The sequence below is a fragment of the Panulirus ornatus genome, chromosome 35, assembly GCF_036320965.1.
Source record: "Panulirus ornatus isolate Po-2019 chromosome 35, ASM3632096v1, whole genome shotgun sequence".
Classification (NCBI taxonomy): Eukaryota; Metazoa; Arthropoda; class Malacostraca; order Decapoda; family Palinuridae; genus Panulirus; species Panulirus ornatus.
The window spans coordinates 11,449,592-11,467,586 of NC_092258.1; the positions used below are offsets into that span (position 1 = coordinate 11,449,592).

The following is a 17,995-nucleotide window of genomic DNA, read 5'->3' on the forward strand; positions in this document are numbered from 1 at the left end:
CAGGCAGTACACTGAATAATCGTTCCAGTTTCCTGGCTGCGCTGTCATGTATTTTTGTCCAATTCATTTTCTGTATTTTTTTCCATACTTAATAGCTTTGTACTACAAGGGTCTTGCTGAGGCAAGAAATGCCAATACCTGAGTCATCACTGAGGTATTCAAGGAAGTAAGAAATGTACAGGTTGATAAGCCATAATTTTTTTTCATACAATTCGCCATTTCCCATGTTAGCGAGGTAGCGTTAAGAACAGAGGACTGAGCCTTCAAGGGAATAACCTCACTTGGCCCCCTCCTCTGTTCCTTCTTTAGGAAAACTAAAAATGAGAGGGGAAGATTTTCAGCCCCCTGCTCCCTTCCCTTTTAGTCGCCTTCTATGACATGCAGGGAATACGTGGGAAGTATTCTTTCTCCCCCATCCCCAGGGACAAAATAAAAGCCATAAATATCACCCTAAAATCTCTGATAAAGATGGACCTTCTCAATCTTTATACCAAAAATTAGGGTACGATACATCAAGGGACCTTGTCCTTATGATTACTTCCTGCAACACCATCATTCTAATAATAAATCACTGTTGTGAGATATTGTAGATACCTTTTCCACTCCACCCACCAGCTATATCAGTAATAATCTTACTACCACAACTCTCTCTCACCATATCATTTCTTAATTATCCTTACATCACATATTGTTCTCTAACAATTCCAACACATTCACCTTATTCCATACCTTCTCATCTATAGGCCTTGCCCCACTTCCATACAACACCACTGGAATTAGTATACCTTAAAATGTGCCTATTCTTGCCCTCCCAGATAGTGATCTCTCTTCCCATAGACCCTTCAATGCTCCCAGACCTTCAACCACTCAACCACCCTATGACTCACTTCTGCTCTCACAATTCCATTTGCTAACATGTCCACTCCTGGGTAACTAAAACACTTCATTTCCTTTATATTTTCTCCATTCAAACTCATATTCCTACTGTCTCTCTGGTGCTAAACCGAATAACTTCACCTTTATTCATCTTTACTCTCAACTTTCTCCTTTCACATGCTCTCTCAAACTAAGACACCAACTTCAGCCATTTAGCACTCAAAATATGCTACCAGTGAAGTGTCATCAGAAAACAAAAACTCACTCTCTTCATAGGCCCCAAGATCCCCTATCAGACTGCATACCTTCCTCTCTCCCCCAAACCTTGCATTTACCTCACTCATCACCCCACTCAGAAACATAATGAATAGTCATGATGACATCATATACCACTATCAACAACCAATTTTCACTCGGAACCACTAACCCTCCTCTCTATGTACTCGCATGCACACCTCATTCTCTTGATAAAAGCTTGTCCCTACTTCTCATAACTTTCCTCCCACACCGTATGTATGTAGCATCTTCCATAAAGCATCTGTATCAACTCTATCACATGCTTTCTACAGATCCATAAAAACCACATACAAATCATTTTTTCTTAATATATCTCACAAACATATCCCTGGGGATAGGGGGGAAACAATACTTCCCAAGCATTCCCACTGTGTCATAGGAGGCAACTAAATGGGATGGGAGAGGGGGGATAGAAACCCTTCCCTCCTTGTACTTTAACTTTCTAAAAGGGGAAAGAGAAGGAGGAGTCATGCAGGGAGTGCTAATCCTCCTCGAAGGCTCAGATAGGAGTGTCTATATGTGTTTGGATGTAACCAAGATGAGAAAAAAAGGATATAGGTTGTTTGAGGAAAGGAACCTGGATATTTCGGCTCTGAGTGAAAAGAAGCTCAAGGGTAAAGAGGAGGAGTGGTTTGGGAATGTCTTGGGAGTAAAGTCAGGGGTTGGTGAGAGGACAAAGGCAAAGAAAGGAGTAGCACTACTCCTGAAGCAGGAGTCGTGGGAGTATGTGATACATCATAAGAAAGTAAACTCTAGATTGATATGGGGAGATCTGAAAGTGGATGGAGAGAGATGGGTGATTATTGGTGCCTATGCACCTGGTCATGAGAAGAAAGATCATGAGAGGCAAGTGTTTTGGGAGCAGCTGAGTGAGTGTGTTAGTAGTTTTGATGCACAAGAACGGGATATAGTGATGGGTGAATTGAATGCAAAGATGAGTAATGTGGCATTTGAGGGTACAATTGGTGTACAAGGGGTATCCAGTGTTGTAAGTGGAAATGGTGAAGAGTTTGTAGATTTGTGTGCTGAAAAAGGACTGGTGATTGGAAATGCCTGGTTTAAAAAGAGAGATATACGTAAGTATACGTATGTAAGTAGGAGAGATGGCCAGAGAGCGTTATTGGATTACGTGTTAATTGATAGGCACGCAAAAGAGAGACTTCTGGATGTTAATGTGCTGGAGGAATGTCTGATCATTATCTTGTGGAGGCGAAGGTGAAGATTTGTAGGGGTTTTCAGAAAAGAATAAAGAATGTCGGGGTGAAGAGAGTGGTGAGAGTAAGTGAACTTGGGAAGGAGACTTGTGTGAGGAAGTACCAGGAGAGACTGAGTACAGAATGGAAAAAGGTGAGAACAAAGGAGGTAAGGGGAGTGGGGGAGGAATGGGATGTATCTAGGGAAGCAGTGATGGCTTGCGCAAAAGATGTTTGTGGCATGAGAAGTGTGGGAGGTGGGTTGATTAGAAAGGGTAGTGAATGGCAGGATGAAGAAGTAAGGTTATTGGTGAAAGAGAAGAGAGAGGCATTTGGACGATTTTTCAGGAAAAAATGCAAATGAGTGGGAGATGTATAAAAGAAAGAGGCAGGAGGTCAAGAGAAAGGTGCATGAGGTGAAAAAGAGGGCAAATGAGAGTTGGGGTGAGATAGTATCATTAAATTTTAGGGAGAATAAGAAACTGTTTTGGAAGGAGGTAAATAAAGTGCGTAAGACAAGGGAGCAAATGGGAACTTCAATGAAGGGGGCTAATGGGGAGGTGATAACTAGTAGTGGTGATGTGAGGAGATGGAGTGAGTATTTTGAAGGTTTGTTGAATGTATTTGATGATAGAGTGGCAGATATAGGGTGTTTTGGTCGAGGTGGTGTGCAAAGTGAGAGGGTTAGGGAAAATGATTTGGTAAACAGAGAAGAGGTAGTAAAAGCGTTGCAGAAGATGAAAGCCGGCAAGGCAGCAGGTTTGGAGGGTATTGCAGTGGAATTTATTAAAAAAAGGGGTGACTGTATTGTTGACTGGTTGGTAAGGTTATTTAATGTATGTATGATTCATTTTAAGGTGCCTAAGGATTGGCGGAATGCTTGCATAGTGCCATTGTACAAAGGCAAAGGGGATAAGAGTGAGTGCTCAAATTACAGAGGTATAAGTTTGAGAATTCCTGGGAAATTATATGGGAGGGTATTGATTGAGAGGGTGAAGGCATGTACAGAGCATCAGATTGGGGAAGAGCAGTGTGGCTTCAGAAGTGGTAGAGGATGTGTGGATCAGGTGTTTGCTTTGAAGAATGTATGTGAGAAATACTTAGAAAAACAAATGGATTTGTATGTAGCATTTATGGATCTGGAGAAGGCATATGATAGAGTTGATAGAGATGCTCTGTGGAAGGTATTAAGAATATATGGTGTGGGAGGCAAATAGCCATTTTTGCTTTCCGAAATAATGTTCTCGACTTCCAAACATTCTTCAAGGCTCCTACAATTTTCGCCACCTCCCCCACCCTATGACTCACTTCCGCTTCCATGGTTCCATCCGCTGCCAGATCCACTCCCAGATATCTAAAACACTTTACTTCCTCCAGTTTTTCTCCATTCAAACTTACCTCCCAATTGACTTGACCCTCAACCCTACTGTACCTAATAACCTTGCTCTTATTCACATCTACTCTCAACTTTCTTCTTTCACACACTTTACCAAACTCAGTCACCAGCTTCTGCAGTTTCTCACATGAATCAGCCACCAGCGCTGTATCATCAGCGAACAATAAATAAATCAATAAATACATAAATATAGAATGAAAGAGGGAAGTGTACTAAATTGAGTTCTGGATACAGGGGAGAAAGACTGAAAGAAGTGAGAGAATCTAAGTATCTAGGCACTGTCTTGGGTAAGTTTGGTGATATGGAAGGAGAGAGACCAATATAAGAGTCACTGTGTCCTTTAATAGAATAATCTAAGTATCTAGGCGCTGTCTTGGGTAAGTTTGGTGACATGGAAGGAGAGAGAGCAATATAAGAGTCACTGTGTCCTTTAATAGAATAATGAAGTGTATAGATGCAAGTATGATAGTGAAGAGGGGGATTAAGAGACAGCATAATTCCCCCAACCCTCACCTATGCAGCCAAACACATGGAATGAGTCACAGAGGTCAAGAATCCTAGCCATGGAAATGAGCTATTTGGGAAGAGCATATGGTGCGACATGATGGAATGAAGAAAGAAATGAAGGGGTGTATGAGAGATGAGGTATGTCAGAGAATGGTAGAATGGGTGAAACAATACTTTGAGGAGGTCTGGGCATGTGGAAACAATGCAACACTGTGAGTTTACAAGGAAAGTGAATGATAGTACAATTAAAGGGGTTGATGTGAGGAAGCCCACCTGTGACATGGGCAAACAGGGGGGAGGAATATTGGAGGGAGAGAAATGATGGAAGAATGTGTGGAATAGTGTATGCGAGGGATAAGTGGAGACTCTTTTGCCATGGCCACCCTTTAATGGAGTTAAGATACATAAATGCCAAATGGGAAATGGAGGGAGAGTTATTCCAAGCCCAACACGCTTGGTCCCTTGTCTGAATGGCCTTGAAATAGGAATGGTTGAACCATGGATTGCAACAAAAGGTCATCTTGGAGGAAGAGGGAAATCTTCCATTCCCATAAAAAATAATCTCATGTATTTGGCAGTGACAGAAGGATCATCACATGAGACAGTAATTTACCCAAGGAAAATTAGCAAAGAATTTTCATAATTAACTTTGTTGAGGTGCCAACATTAAAGCTTAGAAGGAGCTGCTGGAGGAGGAGGTGCTGTTTAAACAGATATGTTTATGCGAGTATGACCAGACTAACCAATCGGGGGCAAGGTTGCATATTTACAGTGTGAATGATTGAGGTGGAAAAACAGATCCAGAATATTGGGAAAGTGGTCACAGTAGTCAGGAATATAAGTGGGTTGGGAGACAATTTGTTCTTAATCACTGAGAATGGAGAACAGGAGGGTTTCAATCCCTCCACCATCTGTAAGGCAAGAGGTCAACCATTCCCAGTGGTGAACAATGAAATCCCTTAAGTAGAGGATCTCAGCTGACAGGTGAGTGGATGACACTCTCTTGATAGGAATTTTGATAGCCAAAGAAAGATATAAAATCTGTAGAATTAGAAACACAATTGGCAAAACAAAGCAAAAAAAGGCAGTTAGGAGACAGACAGTGAGCCAGAAAACATCAAAACCTAGGGACTCAAGGTTCTCGAGGTGTGCAACAAATGTGCTGATGTTGGAACAAACAGACATCACCTTTGACATGGAATCTTAGTTGAGATTACAAGTGGATATGAAAAAAGGGCTAGTGCAATCATCATTAAACGATTGGGTCTCAGAAAAAGAGAGAGATTAGGAGAGGTACTAGACAGATGATGATCAACAGATAGATGGTTAAGTGAGACCACAAATGATGAAACTGTGAATTGAAAAAGAGGCAGGTCTATCAGGAAGGTGAATGGTCAAGGAGGGGCATGTACTACTACTATCTGAGCCCTCCCCTTCACTGGCAATATAGTCAGGCAGGAACCCAGAGATTCTGAGCACCCTACATTGCCTGGGACTAGAGGTCGTAGAGTTAATGGACTCTATTATGATTATATTCGAAAATACAGAAAGGAGATGGAAGGAGAACTTATGTGAAGAAAAGTGAGTTTTGAGTAGGTGCATGATGCTTGCAAAGAAAATATGTCAGGATTAGGTCAGTGGTCCTGATTTCAGAAGACAAAGTAAGACCAGCAATCCTAACATGGAGGGTTTCAGAAAGTTCTGGGCACCACATCAACACTCATCTCTGTCTATTACCATTTCCCTTCATCAATGTTCCCATTTTTCTTGTTTATTTTTTCACTATTAACAGCCTTCTCAACATTTTATTTCTAGTTTTCCTTAAAGTTTTCTGATGCTCTTACACCCCAACCCTCATTTGCTCTCTTTTTCAGCCCCTGCACCTTCCTCTTTACCTCCTGCAGCTTTCTCTTGTACATCTAATCACTCACACACACTTTCCTTGTAAGTGATGCCCATAGTCTCCTTTCCATTACTGACAAGCAACTTTCCTTCATCATCCCACCACTCATTACCCTTTCTCACTTGCTCAGCTCCTACCTTATGCATGCACTTCTCTTATACATCAGCAGTGATTCCCCAAACATCTCCCATTCCTAACATACTCCCATAGCTTTATATACTCTCACCTTTTGATATTCTAAACTCAAATACTCCCATAAACTCCTAGTATCTCTTCACACAATCTTCCCATAACTCCTTATCTCTCTTCACACAAGCCTCTATTTCAAGGTCACTTACCTCACCACACTCTTTCCATTCATATTTCCTCTTTTCCTAAAGCCACCAAAAATCTTCATTCTCATCTACATCAAATTGCAAACTGACATCTCCACAGCTTCCCTATCAGCACATTCACATCTAAGAATCTCTAAAATGCATGATTTCTAATCAATATGTACTCAATAATGCCTGCTTTCAATCTCTCTTACTTACCAATCTAGACTTATGTTTGTTCCTCCTTTAAACCAGGCATTCTCTATTCACCAGTCTTTCTGCACACAACTCCACAAGTTGTTTGTCATTTCAATTCACAATAAAATTCCTTCTACCAAGCATAAACTTGTCCTCATACCTGAGAGCAATTCTTAAATTTGCCAGCAGGCAGCTCGCCTACATCACAATTATCCTAATGTGTAGTGCTAATTATAGATCAGGCACAATGTTGACCCCAAGCCATTTCACATGCATATTCTGTAATTATTTTTCCTGCAAAGTAATACTCACACCAAAGCCTTCTTTCAGTTTCTCCCATCCTCATTTACTTCAATCTAATCATCCATTCATCGGTCCAATTTTAGTCTGTCCAAGTCACCAAGGACTATTTTCCTCATGACCTTAGAAATGTCCAAAAACATCTCAAAATATGATTCCAGTCCATCAGACAAGTTATTTACATACACCAAGAATAGCCATAGGCCCAAAACAGCTCAGAAGCACACCAAATGTATCCCTAGCCCACTTTGATGATGCACCTCTCATCTGTATATTTTGCTCCCCTTCAATATATAACAGTCTACCCAGTGAAGGAACCCTTCCCTTATTCCTGCTAGCGAATTCAAAATTTCTTATCATCCTCTGATCAGGAAGAGTATCAAAGACTCTAACAGTCCAAGAACACAGTTCAACAATCCCTCTCTTAGATGGAACTCACCCTGTCAAGATGTCTTAAGATTGGTCATACATGAACTCCTTATCCCTAAACAATAGTGTCTTCCAGTTAGAAAGCTTTTTACTCTAAAGCAGTCATTCAACTGCTTTCGGACTGACTTTTCCAATGCTTTAAAAACCACACTCAACAGTTTTGTGTCTTCCTGATCACCTCTCATGAATGTAGGCACATTTACCCTCTTCTACATCTGTGGAAATGCCCCTTTCACTAATGACTCTGTGGGTGTCCATGTGTGTGAGCTCTTTTTATTATTATACTGCAAAGAAAAATTCTACATCCGCTTACCTGAGATCCAGCGTAACTCGTGCTGTGGTTTATTACGACTTTATGTATTTTTCCGAATTTCCCAAAGTACTCAGGCTTCTTTAATGTCTGCAAAAGAAAACAATCTTTCAATCACACAGTCATAAATAGAGTTTAAGAGTAAAGAGAAAATTTTCAAAATGACACTCCTAACTTTAAATTCTTTTTAGAATATTCAAGATATCGATTCAACTAATTTCAGTAAAACTTTCCCTTGCATAATAGTAAAAATCATCATATCTTGTTATTATTGATTAACTTGGGAACCAGTTCATTTACTTGAAGGATATGACTTTAGAAAAAAATTCCCTAAACTTTTAAAATTTTGGTCAAAAGATAAAAAATAAAATGTTTAACCTCTGCTCAATCATTAATCAAAGAGAATATCAAAAAAGGTTATTAAACCTACAAGCTACTGTAAAGACAGCATTTTCATCAAACCATTCATCCAATCCCACTGTAATGGGGTGGATCAGGTACATATGACCTCTTCAACTTACAAACATCCTCAGCATATGTCCAGTGTTTTTAGTTGATTTGCCAAACAAGACTAAAATCTCAATTCATGAAGAATGTGTGGAAGTCGAGAACATTATCTCGGAAAGCAAAAATGGGTATGTTTGAAGGAATAGTGGTTCCAACAATGTTGTATGGTTGCGAGGCGTGGGCTATGGATAGAGTTGTGCGCAGGAGGATGGATGTGCTGGAAATGAGATGTTTGAGGACAATGTGTGGTGTGAGGTGGTTTGATCGAGTGAGTAACGTAAGGGTAAGAGAGATGTGTGGAAATAAAAAGAGCGTGGTTGAGAGAGCAGAAGAGGGTGTTTTGAAGTGGTTTGGGCACATGGAGAGAATGAGTGAGGAAAGATTGACCAAGAGGATATATGTGTCGGAGGTGGAGGGAACGAGGAGAAGAGGGAGACCAAATTGGAGGTGGAAAGATGGAGTGAAAAAGATTTTGTGTGATCGGGGCCTGAACATGCAGGAGGGTGAAAGGAGGGCAAGGAATAGAGTGAATTGGAGCGATGTGGTATACCGGGGTTGACGTGCTGTCAGTGGATTGAATCAAGGCATGTGAAGCGTCTGGGGGTAAACCATGGAAAGCTGTGTAGGTATGTATATTTGCGTGTGTGGACGTATGTATATACATGTGTATGGGGGGGGGGTTGGGCCATTTCTTTCGTCTGTTTCCTTGCGCTACCTCGCAAACGCGGGAGACAGCGACAAAGTATAATAAAAAAAAAAATATATATATAATACACTATCATTGAAATGATTCCCAATCACCCTTCTAACATCTTCACCAGAAACGTCCCAAGCCCTGTCCTTCATTACACCTTCCCGTAACAAACATTAGGCACGGCCACCATAGCTGACGTGGTCCCTGAAAAAGGGTTGGCATACGACCCCCAGGGGCAGTTGCTGCAGGGCCCACATAAGAGGATGATGGCAATAAAGGATAATCTCTACAAATGATGATTACTTATATTTTGTGATCTGTAAAATTACAGCAGGTACTTGCTTAACATTGTGGTTCCATTACTGAAACTGCAACATTAACAGAAATGACATTCACAGCATTTAACCTTATGAAAGAATGTAGGATATGTTCCTAGGCCCTCAAGCATCCCCTTCAGGGCCAAATATTTTCACTTAGACCTCTAGAAACACTGTAGTAGTATTCAAAATACTTTACTATACCTATCATATGCAAGAAATACTTTGGTGAACTGTTTCTTAAACTAAATAACCATAGATACCCTTGACTATGAGCAACTGGGCACATCACTAAGTATAGCCTTAAGTGTTGTTTCCTGTATATAGTTCTTCTTGCTAATGTTTCCACATGTATTCATATACAGAATGGTATTCTATATATAATGAATATACCTTTTATTTCATTACATTATACTCTAACACCTGCTGATAATCAGGATGGTTGCCATGTTGACTGTTTTGGTATCAAAAACACCTACTGAGAACTCCAGTAACTATGAATGCATTTTAATGGGTGACAAAGGATTTAACACTGATATCGAAATATCGTATGTTATCAAAATAATTTTTTTCTAAAACAAGTCAAAATCAATTATCAAACAGAAAAATTATGAAAAGATTTCTTGTGCAGAATACAAGTAAAGTTATCTTTGTGAATATTATTTTGTAAGGAAATAATGAAAATGACTGGGAGATGTATAAAAGAAAGAGACAGGAGGTCAAGAGAAAGGTGCAAGAAGTGAAAAAGAGGGCAAATGAGAGTTGGGGTGAGAGAGTATCATTAAATTTTAAGGAGATAAAAAAGATGTTTAGGAAGGAGGTAAATAAAGTGCATAACAAGGGAACACATGGGAACATCAGTGAAGGGGGCTAATGAGGTGATAACAAGAAGTGGTGATGTGAGAAGGAGATGGAGTGAGTATTTTGAAGGTTTGTTGAATGTGTTTGGTGACAGAGTAGCAGATATAGGGTGTTTTGGTCGAGGTGGTGTGCAAAGTGAGAAGGTAGGAGAGAATGATTTGGTAAACAGAGAAGAGGTAGTAAAAGCTTTGCGGAAGATGAAAGCCGGCAAGGCAGCAGGTTTGGAGGGTATTGCAGTGGAATTTATTAAAAAAGGGGGTGACTGTGTTGTTGGCTGGTTGGTAAGGTTATTTAATGTATGTATGACTCATGGTGAGGTGCCTGAGGATTGGCGGAATGCTTGCATAGTGCCACTATACAAAGGCAAAGGGGATAAAGGCGAGTGCTCAAATTACACAGAGGTATAAGTTTGTTGAGTATTCCTGGGAAATTATATGGGAGGGTACTGATTTAGAGGCTGAACGCATGTACAGAGCATCAGATTGGGGAAGAGCAGTGTGGTTTCAGAAGTGGTAGAGGATGTAGGGATCAGTTGTTTGCTTTGAAGAATGTATGAGAAATACTTAGAAAAACAAATGGATTTGTATGTACCATTTATGGATCTGGAGAAGGCATATGATAGAGTTGATAGAGATGCTCTGTGGAAGGTATTAAGAATATATGGTGTGGGAGGCAAGTTGTTAGAAGCAGTGAAAAGTTTTCATCGAGGATGTAAGGCATGTGTATGAGTAGGAAGAGAGGAAGGTGATTGGTTCTCAGTGAAGTTCAGTTTGAAGCAGAGGTGCATGATGTCTCCATGGTTGTTCAATTTGTTTATGGATGGGGTTGTTAGGGAGGTGAATGCAAGAGTTTTGGAAAGAGAGGCAAGTATGCAGTCTGTTGTGGATGAGAGAGCTTGGGAAGTGAGTCAGTTGTTGTTTGCTGATGATACAGCGCTGGTGGCCGATTCAGGTGAGAAACTGCAAAAGCTGACAGAGTTAGGTAAAGTGTGTGAAAGAAGAAAGCTGAGAGTAAATATGAATAAGAGCAAGGATATTAGGTACAGTAGGGTTGAGGGACAAGTCAATTGGGAGGTAAGTTTGAATGGAGAAAAACTGGAGGAAGTGAAGTGTTTTAGATATCTGGGAGTGGATTTGGTAGATGGAACCATGGAAGTAGGAGTGAGTCATAGGGTGGGGGAGGGGGCGAAAGTTCTGGTAGCGTTGAAAAAAATGTGTGGAAGGCGAGAACATTATCTCGGAAAGCAAAAATGGGTATGTTTAAAGGAATAGTGGTTCCAACAATGTTATATGGTTGCGAGGCATGGTCTATAGATAGAGTTGTGCGGAGGAGGGTGGATGTGTTGGAAATGAGATGTTTGAGGAAAATATGTGGTGTGAGGTGGTTTGATCGAGTAAGCAATGAAAGGGTAAGAGAGATGTCTCCAGCATTAGTGACATAGCGCAAGGAAGCAGGCAAAAGAATGGCCCAACCCACCCATGTACACATATATACACATGCACGTCCACATACGCACATATACATACATATACATTTCAATGTATATATATACATATACATACACAAATATACTTTTTTTTTTTTTTTTTTTTTGCTTTGTTGCTGTCTCCTGCGTTTGCGAGGTACCACAAGGAAACAGACGAAAGAAATGGCCCAACCCACCCCCATACACATGTATATACATACGTCCACACACGCAAATATACATACCTACACAGCTTTCCATGGTTTACCCCAGATGCTTCACATGCCCTGATTCAATCCACTAACAGCACGTCAACCCCGGTATACCACATCGATCCAATTCACTCTATTCCTTGCCCTCCTTTCACCCTCCTGCATGTTCAGGCCCCGATCACACAAAATCTTATTTACTCCATCTTTCCACCTCCAATTTGGTCTCCCACTTCTTCTCGTTCCCTCCACCTCCGACATATATATCCTCTTGGTCAATCTTTCCTCACTCATTCTCTCCATGTGCCCAAACACCCTCTTCTGCTCTCTCAACCACGCTCTTTTTATTTCCACACATCTCTCTTACCCTTACGTTACTTACTCGATCAAACCACCTCACACCACACATTGTCCTCAAACATCTCATTTCCAGCACATCCATCCTCCTGCACACAACTCTATCCATAGCCCACGCCTCGCAACCATACAACATTGTTGGAACCACTATTCCTTCAAACATACCCATTTTTGCTTTCCGAGATAATGTTCTCGACTTCCACACATTCTTCAAGGCTCCCAGGATTTTCGCCCCCTCCCCCACCCTATGATCCACTTCCGCTTCCATGTTTCCATCCGCTGCCAGATCCACTCCCAGATATCTAAAACACTTTACTTCCTCCAGTTTTTCTCCATTCAAACTTACCTCCCAATTGACTTGACCGTCAACCCTACTGTACCTCATAATCTTGCTCTTATTCACATTTACTCTTAATATACACATGTACGTATTCATACTTGCTGCCTTCATCTATTCCCATCGCCATCCGGCCACAAATGAAATGGCACCCCCCTTTCCCCACGCACGCGCGAGGTAGCACTAGGAAAGGATCACAATTTTGTGCGTGACAAAGTATATTTCTACGAGTCCATTGGGAAAATGAAACACGATGTTCCAAAGTGCACTTTCGTGTAATAATCACATCATCAGGGGAGTTACAAGAAAGAAATATAACAGTCAGTTGATATACAATGAAGAGACATAGCTAGGAAGCCATTTGGTAAACAAGTGATTGTCCAAGACAGACAACGAGCCTATTATAAACTAATTATGTGGACAAGAAGAAGAATTGTTTGCAAATTTTAACAATAAAGGTATCCAATTTGTGCAGACCTTCACTAATATTAAGGTTATAATTCTTTGTGTATTCAATAACAAGATTCAATGATATTTCTCGTGGTACTGGAGTTAGAGTTAATAACCGAGATGGCATTACTCCTGTCAATACAATGATCATAGCTTTTAACGTGATTAAACAAGGCATACGATTCTTGTCCTTTTCTTATACTATATCTATGTCGCTTAAGTCTAACAGAAATATCCTTACCAGTCTGCCCAACATAAAACTTATCAATTTCTACATGGCACTTTATAGATGCATCCAGGAGAATTTTCTGGCGAGTCCCTGATTAAGGTATTCTTTATAGTATCATTGTTGCTGAAGGCAACATTTACATTAAAGGATTTAAGCAACATGTGAAGAAAAGTACAGTTATTATTAAAAGGGAGAACTAAAAGATTCTTTGTGTCAATGGGAGGTTTGGGTTTAACTCTATAAAATGATTTCTTTGCAGTCCAGAGTTTATTCATGATGAGTTTGAGAGGATATATTCTACTGGACCTAATTTAAAGTACCCTAGCTCTTTCATTGATAAATCCCATAAGTTAAACAAATAAATAAATACATTCATTTTTGTTTATATTATACTTAGTCGCTGTCTCCCACGTTAGCGACGTAGAGCAAGGAAACAGATGAAAGAATGGCCCAACCCACCCACATACACATGTATATACATAAACGCCCACCCGCGCACATATACCTACCTATACATTTCAATGTATACATACATATACATACACAAACATTTTATTTATTTCATTTTTATTATTGGTTTGTCGCTGTCTCCCGTGTTAGCAAGGTAGCGCAAGGAAACAGACGAAAGAAATGGCCCAACCCACCAACATACACATGTATATACATACACGTCCACATATGCAAATATACACACCTATACATATCAACGTATACATATATATACACACACAGACACATATATACACATGTACATAATTCAGGGGTGTGTGATGTCTCCATGGTTGTTTAATTTGTTTATAGATGGGGTTGTCAGGGAGGTAAATGCAAGAGTTTTGGAAAGAGGGGCAAGTATGAAGTCTGTTGGGGATGAGAGAGCTTGGGAAGTGAGTCAGTTGTTGTTCGCTGATGATACAGCACTGGTGGCTGATTCATGTGAGAAACTGCAGAAGCTGGTGACTGAGTTTGGTAAAGTGTGTGGAAGAAGAAAGTTAAGAGTAAATGTGAATAAGAGCAAGGTTATTAGGTAAAGTAGGGTTGAGGGTCAAGTCAATTGGGAGGTGAGTTTGAATGGAGAAAAACTGGAGGAAGTGAAGTGTTTTAGATATCTGGGAGTGGATCTGGCAGCGGATGGAACCATGGAAGCGGAAGTGGATCATAGGGTGGGGGAGGGGGCGAAAATTCTGGGGGCCTTGAAGAATGTGTGGAAGTCGAGAACATTATCTCGGAAAGCAAAAATGGGTATGTTTGAAGGAATAGTGGTTCCAACAATGTTGTATGGTTGCGAGGCGTGGGCTATGGATAGAGTTGTGCGCAGGAGGATGGATGTGCTGGAAATGAGATGTTTGAGGACAATGTGTGGTGTGAGGTGGTTTGATCGAGTGAGTAACGTAAGGGTAAGAGAGATGTGTGGAAATAAAAAGAGCGTGGTTGAGAGAGCAGAAGAGGGTGTTTTGAAGTGGTTTGGGCACATGGAGAGAATGAGTGAGGAAAGATTGACCAAGAGGATATATGTGTCGGAGGTGGAGGGAACGAGGAGAAGAGGGAGACCAAATTGGAGGTGGAAAGATGGAGTGAAAAAGATTTTGTGTGATCGGGGCCTGAACATGCAGGAGGGTGAAAGGAGGGCAAGGAATAGAGTGAATTGGAGCGATGTGGTATACCGGGGTTGACGTGCTGTCAGTGGATTGAATCAAGGCATGTGAAGCGTCTGGGGTAAACCATGGAAAGCTGTGTAGGTATGTATATTTGCATGTGTGGACGTATGTATATACATGTGTATGGGGGGGGGGGGGGTTGGGCCATTTCTTTCGTCTGTTTCCTTGCGCTACCTCGCAAACGCGGGAGACAGCGACAAAGTATAATAAAATAAATAAAATATAAATACATAATTCATACTGTCAGCCCTTATTCATTCCCATTGCCACCTCGCCACACATGAAATAACAACCCCCTCCCCCAAAATGTGCGCGAGGTAGCGCTAGGAAAAGACAACAAAGGCCACATTCGTTCACACTAGCTGTCATGTATAATGCACCGAAACCACAGCTCCCTTTCCACATCCAGGCACCATAGAACTTTCCATGGTTTACCCCAGATGCTTCACATGCCCTGGTTCAATCCACTGACAGCATGTCGACCCCAGTATACCACATCATTCCAATTCACTCTATTCCTCGCACGCCATTCACCCTCCTGCATGTTTAGGCCGATCACTCAAAATCTTTTTCACTCCATCTTTCCACCTCCAATTTGGTCTCCCACTTCTCTTTCCCTCCACCTCTGACACATATATCCTCTTGACAAATCTTTCCTCACTCATTCTCTCCATGTGACCAAACCATTTCAAGATACCCTCTTCTGCTCTCTCAACCACACTATTATTATCACATCTTTCTCACCCTTTCATTACTTACTTGATCAAACCACCTCACACCACATATCATCCTCAAACATCTCATTTCCAGCACATTCACCCTCCTCCGCTCAACTCTATCTATGGCCAATGCCTCGCAACCATACACGCACATACACATATTGGAAAGGATCACAAATTAGTGTGTGATCAAGATATTCCCACGAGTCCAAAGGGAAAATGAAACACGATAAGTTCCCAAGTGCACTTTCGTGTAATAATCACATCATCAGGGGAGACACAAGAGAGAAATATAAGTCAGTTGATATACATCTAAGAGACGAAACTAGGATGCCATTTGGTAAACATGTTTACCAAATGGCGTCCTAGCTTCGTCTCTTCAATGTATATCAACTGACTTACATTTCTCTCATGTCTCCCCTGATGATGTGATTATTATACGAAAGTGCACTGAGAACTTATCGTGTTTTAATTTCCCCATGGACTCATGGGAACATATACCTATGTTTATGTGTATAAGTATGGTTGCGAGGCATGGGCTATAGATAGGGTTGTGTGGAGGAGGGTGGATGTGTTGGATATGAAATGTTTGAGGACAATATGTGGTGTGAGGTGGTTTGATCGAGTAAGTAATGAAAGAGTTAGAAAGATGCAAGATAATAATAGTGTGTGGTTGAGAGAGCAGAAGAGCGTGTACTGAAAAGGTTTGGACACATGGATAGAATAAGTGAGGAAAGATTGACAAAGAGGATATATGTGTCAGAGGTGGAGGGAACAAGGAGAAGCAGGAGACCAAACTGGAGGTGGAAGGATGGAGTGAAAAGGATTTTAAGCAATAAGAGCCTGAACATAGAGGAGGGTGAAAGCGTGCAAGGAACATAGTGACTTGGAACTATGTGGTATACTGGGGTCAAAGTGCTGTCAATGGATTGAACCAGGGGATGTGAAGCATCTGGGGTAAACCATGGATAGGTCGGTGGGGCCTGGATGTGTATAGGGAGCTGTGGTTTTGGTGCATTACACATGACAGAGACCGAGTGTGAACGAATGTGGCCCTTTTTGTCTGTTCCTGGCGCTGCCTCGCTGGAGGGGGGGATGCTATTTTTTGTGTGAGGCAGGGTGACGACAGGAATAAATGAAAGCAGCAAGTATGGATATGTACATGTGTATATATGTATGTCTGGGCATATATATGTATGTATACCTTGAAATGTATATGTATGTGCATGTGTGGGCATTTATGTATGTACATGTGTAGGTGGGTGAGTTGGGCCATTCCTTGTCTGTTTCCTTGTGCTACTTCCCTGATGCAGGAGACGGCGCTTAAATATAATAAAATATTTTTATTCTATTATTTTCATTTTGCTTTGTCGCTGTCTCCCGCGTCTGCGAGGTAGCGCAAGGAAACAGACGAAAGAAATGGCCCAACCCACCCCTATACACATGTATATACATACACGTCCACACACGCAAATATACATACCTATACATCTCAATGTACACATATATATACACACACAGACACATACATATAGACCCATGCACACAATTCACACTGTCTGCCTTTATTCATTCCCATCGCCACCTGTCATGCAATAATGCCCGAAACCACAGCTACCTTTCCACATCCAGGCCCCACACAACTTTCCATGGTTTACCCCAGACGCTTCACATGCCCTGATTTAATCCTCTGACAGCATGTCAACCCCAGTATACCACATCGATCCAATTCACTCTATTCCTTGCTCGCCTTTCACCCTCCTGCATGTTCAGGCCCCAATCACTCAAAATCTTTTTCACTCCACTTTCCACCTCCAATTTGGTCTCCCACTTCTCGTTCCCTCCACCTCTGACACATATATCCTCTTGGTCAATCTTTCCTCACTCATTCTCTCCATGTGCCCAAACCATTTCAAAACACCATCTTCTGCTCTCTCAACCACGCTCTCTATTTCCACACATCTCTCTTACCCTTACATTACTTACTCGATCAAACCACCTCACACCACACATTGTCCTCAAACATCTCATTTCCAGCACATCCACCCTCCTACGCACAACTCTATCCATAGCCCACGCCTCGCAACCATACAACATTGTTGAGTATTCCTGGTAAATTGTATGGGAGGGTATTGATTGAGAGGGTGAAGACATGTACAGAGCATCAGATTGGGGAAGAGCAGTGTGGTTTCAGAAGTGGTAGAGGATGTGTGGATCAGGTGTTTGCTTTGAAGAATGTATGTGAGAAATACTTAGAAAAGCAAATGGATTTGTATGTAGCATTTATGGATCTGGAGAAGGCATATGATAGAGTTGATAGAGATGCTCTGTGGAAGGTATTAAGAATATATGGTGTGGGAGGCAAGTTGTTAGAAGCACTGAAAAGTTTTTATCGAGGATGTAAGGCATGTGTACATGTAGGAAGAGAGGAAAGTGATTGGTTCTCAGTGAATGTAGGTTTGCGGCAGGGGT

The 17,995-nt window shown here is 41.2% G+C and overlaps 1 protein-coding gene across 4 annotated transcripts in view; it reads right to left on the reverse strand.

Moving 5' to 3' along the window:
• Positions 1 to 17,995, reverse strand: part of Cnot4 (CCR4-NOT transcription complex subunit 4) — a 227,774-nt gene that overhangs the window by 191,745 nt on the left and 18,034 nt on the right. For all 4 annotated transcript variants that reach the window (XM_071683029.1, XM_071683026.1, XM_071683028.1 and 1 more), the window contains exon 5: positions 7,727 to 7,813. In XM_071683029.1, the coding sequence (XP_071539130.1) occupies positions 7,727 to 7,813 (87 nt within the window). The remainder of the gene's footprint in view (positions 1 to 7,726; positions 7,814 to 17,995) is intronic.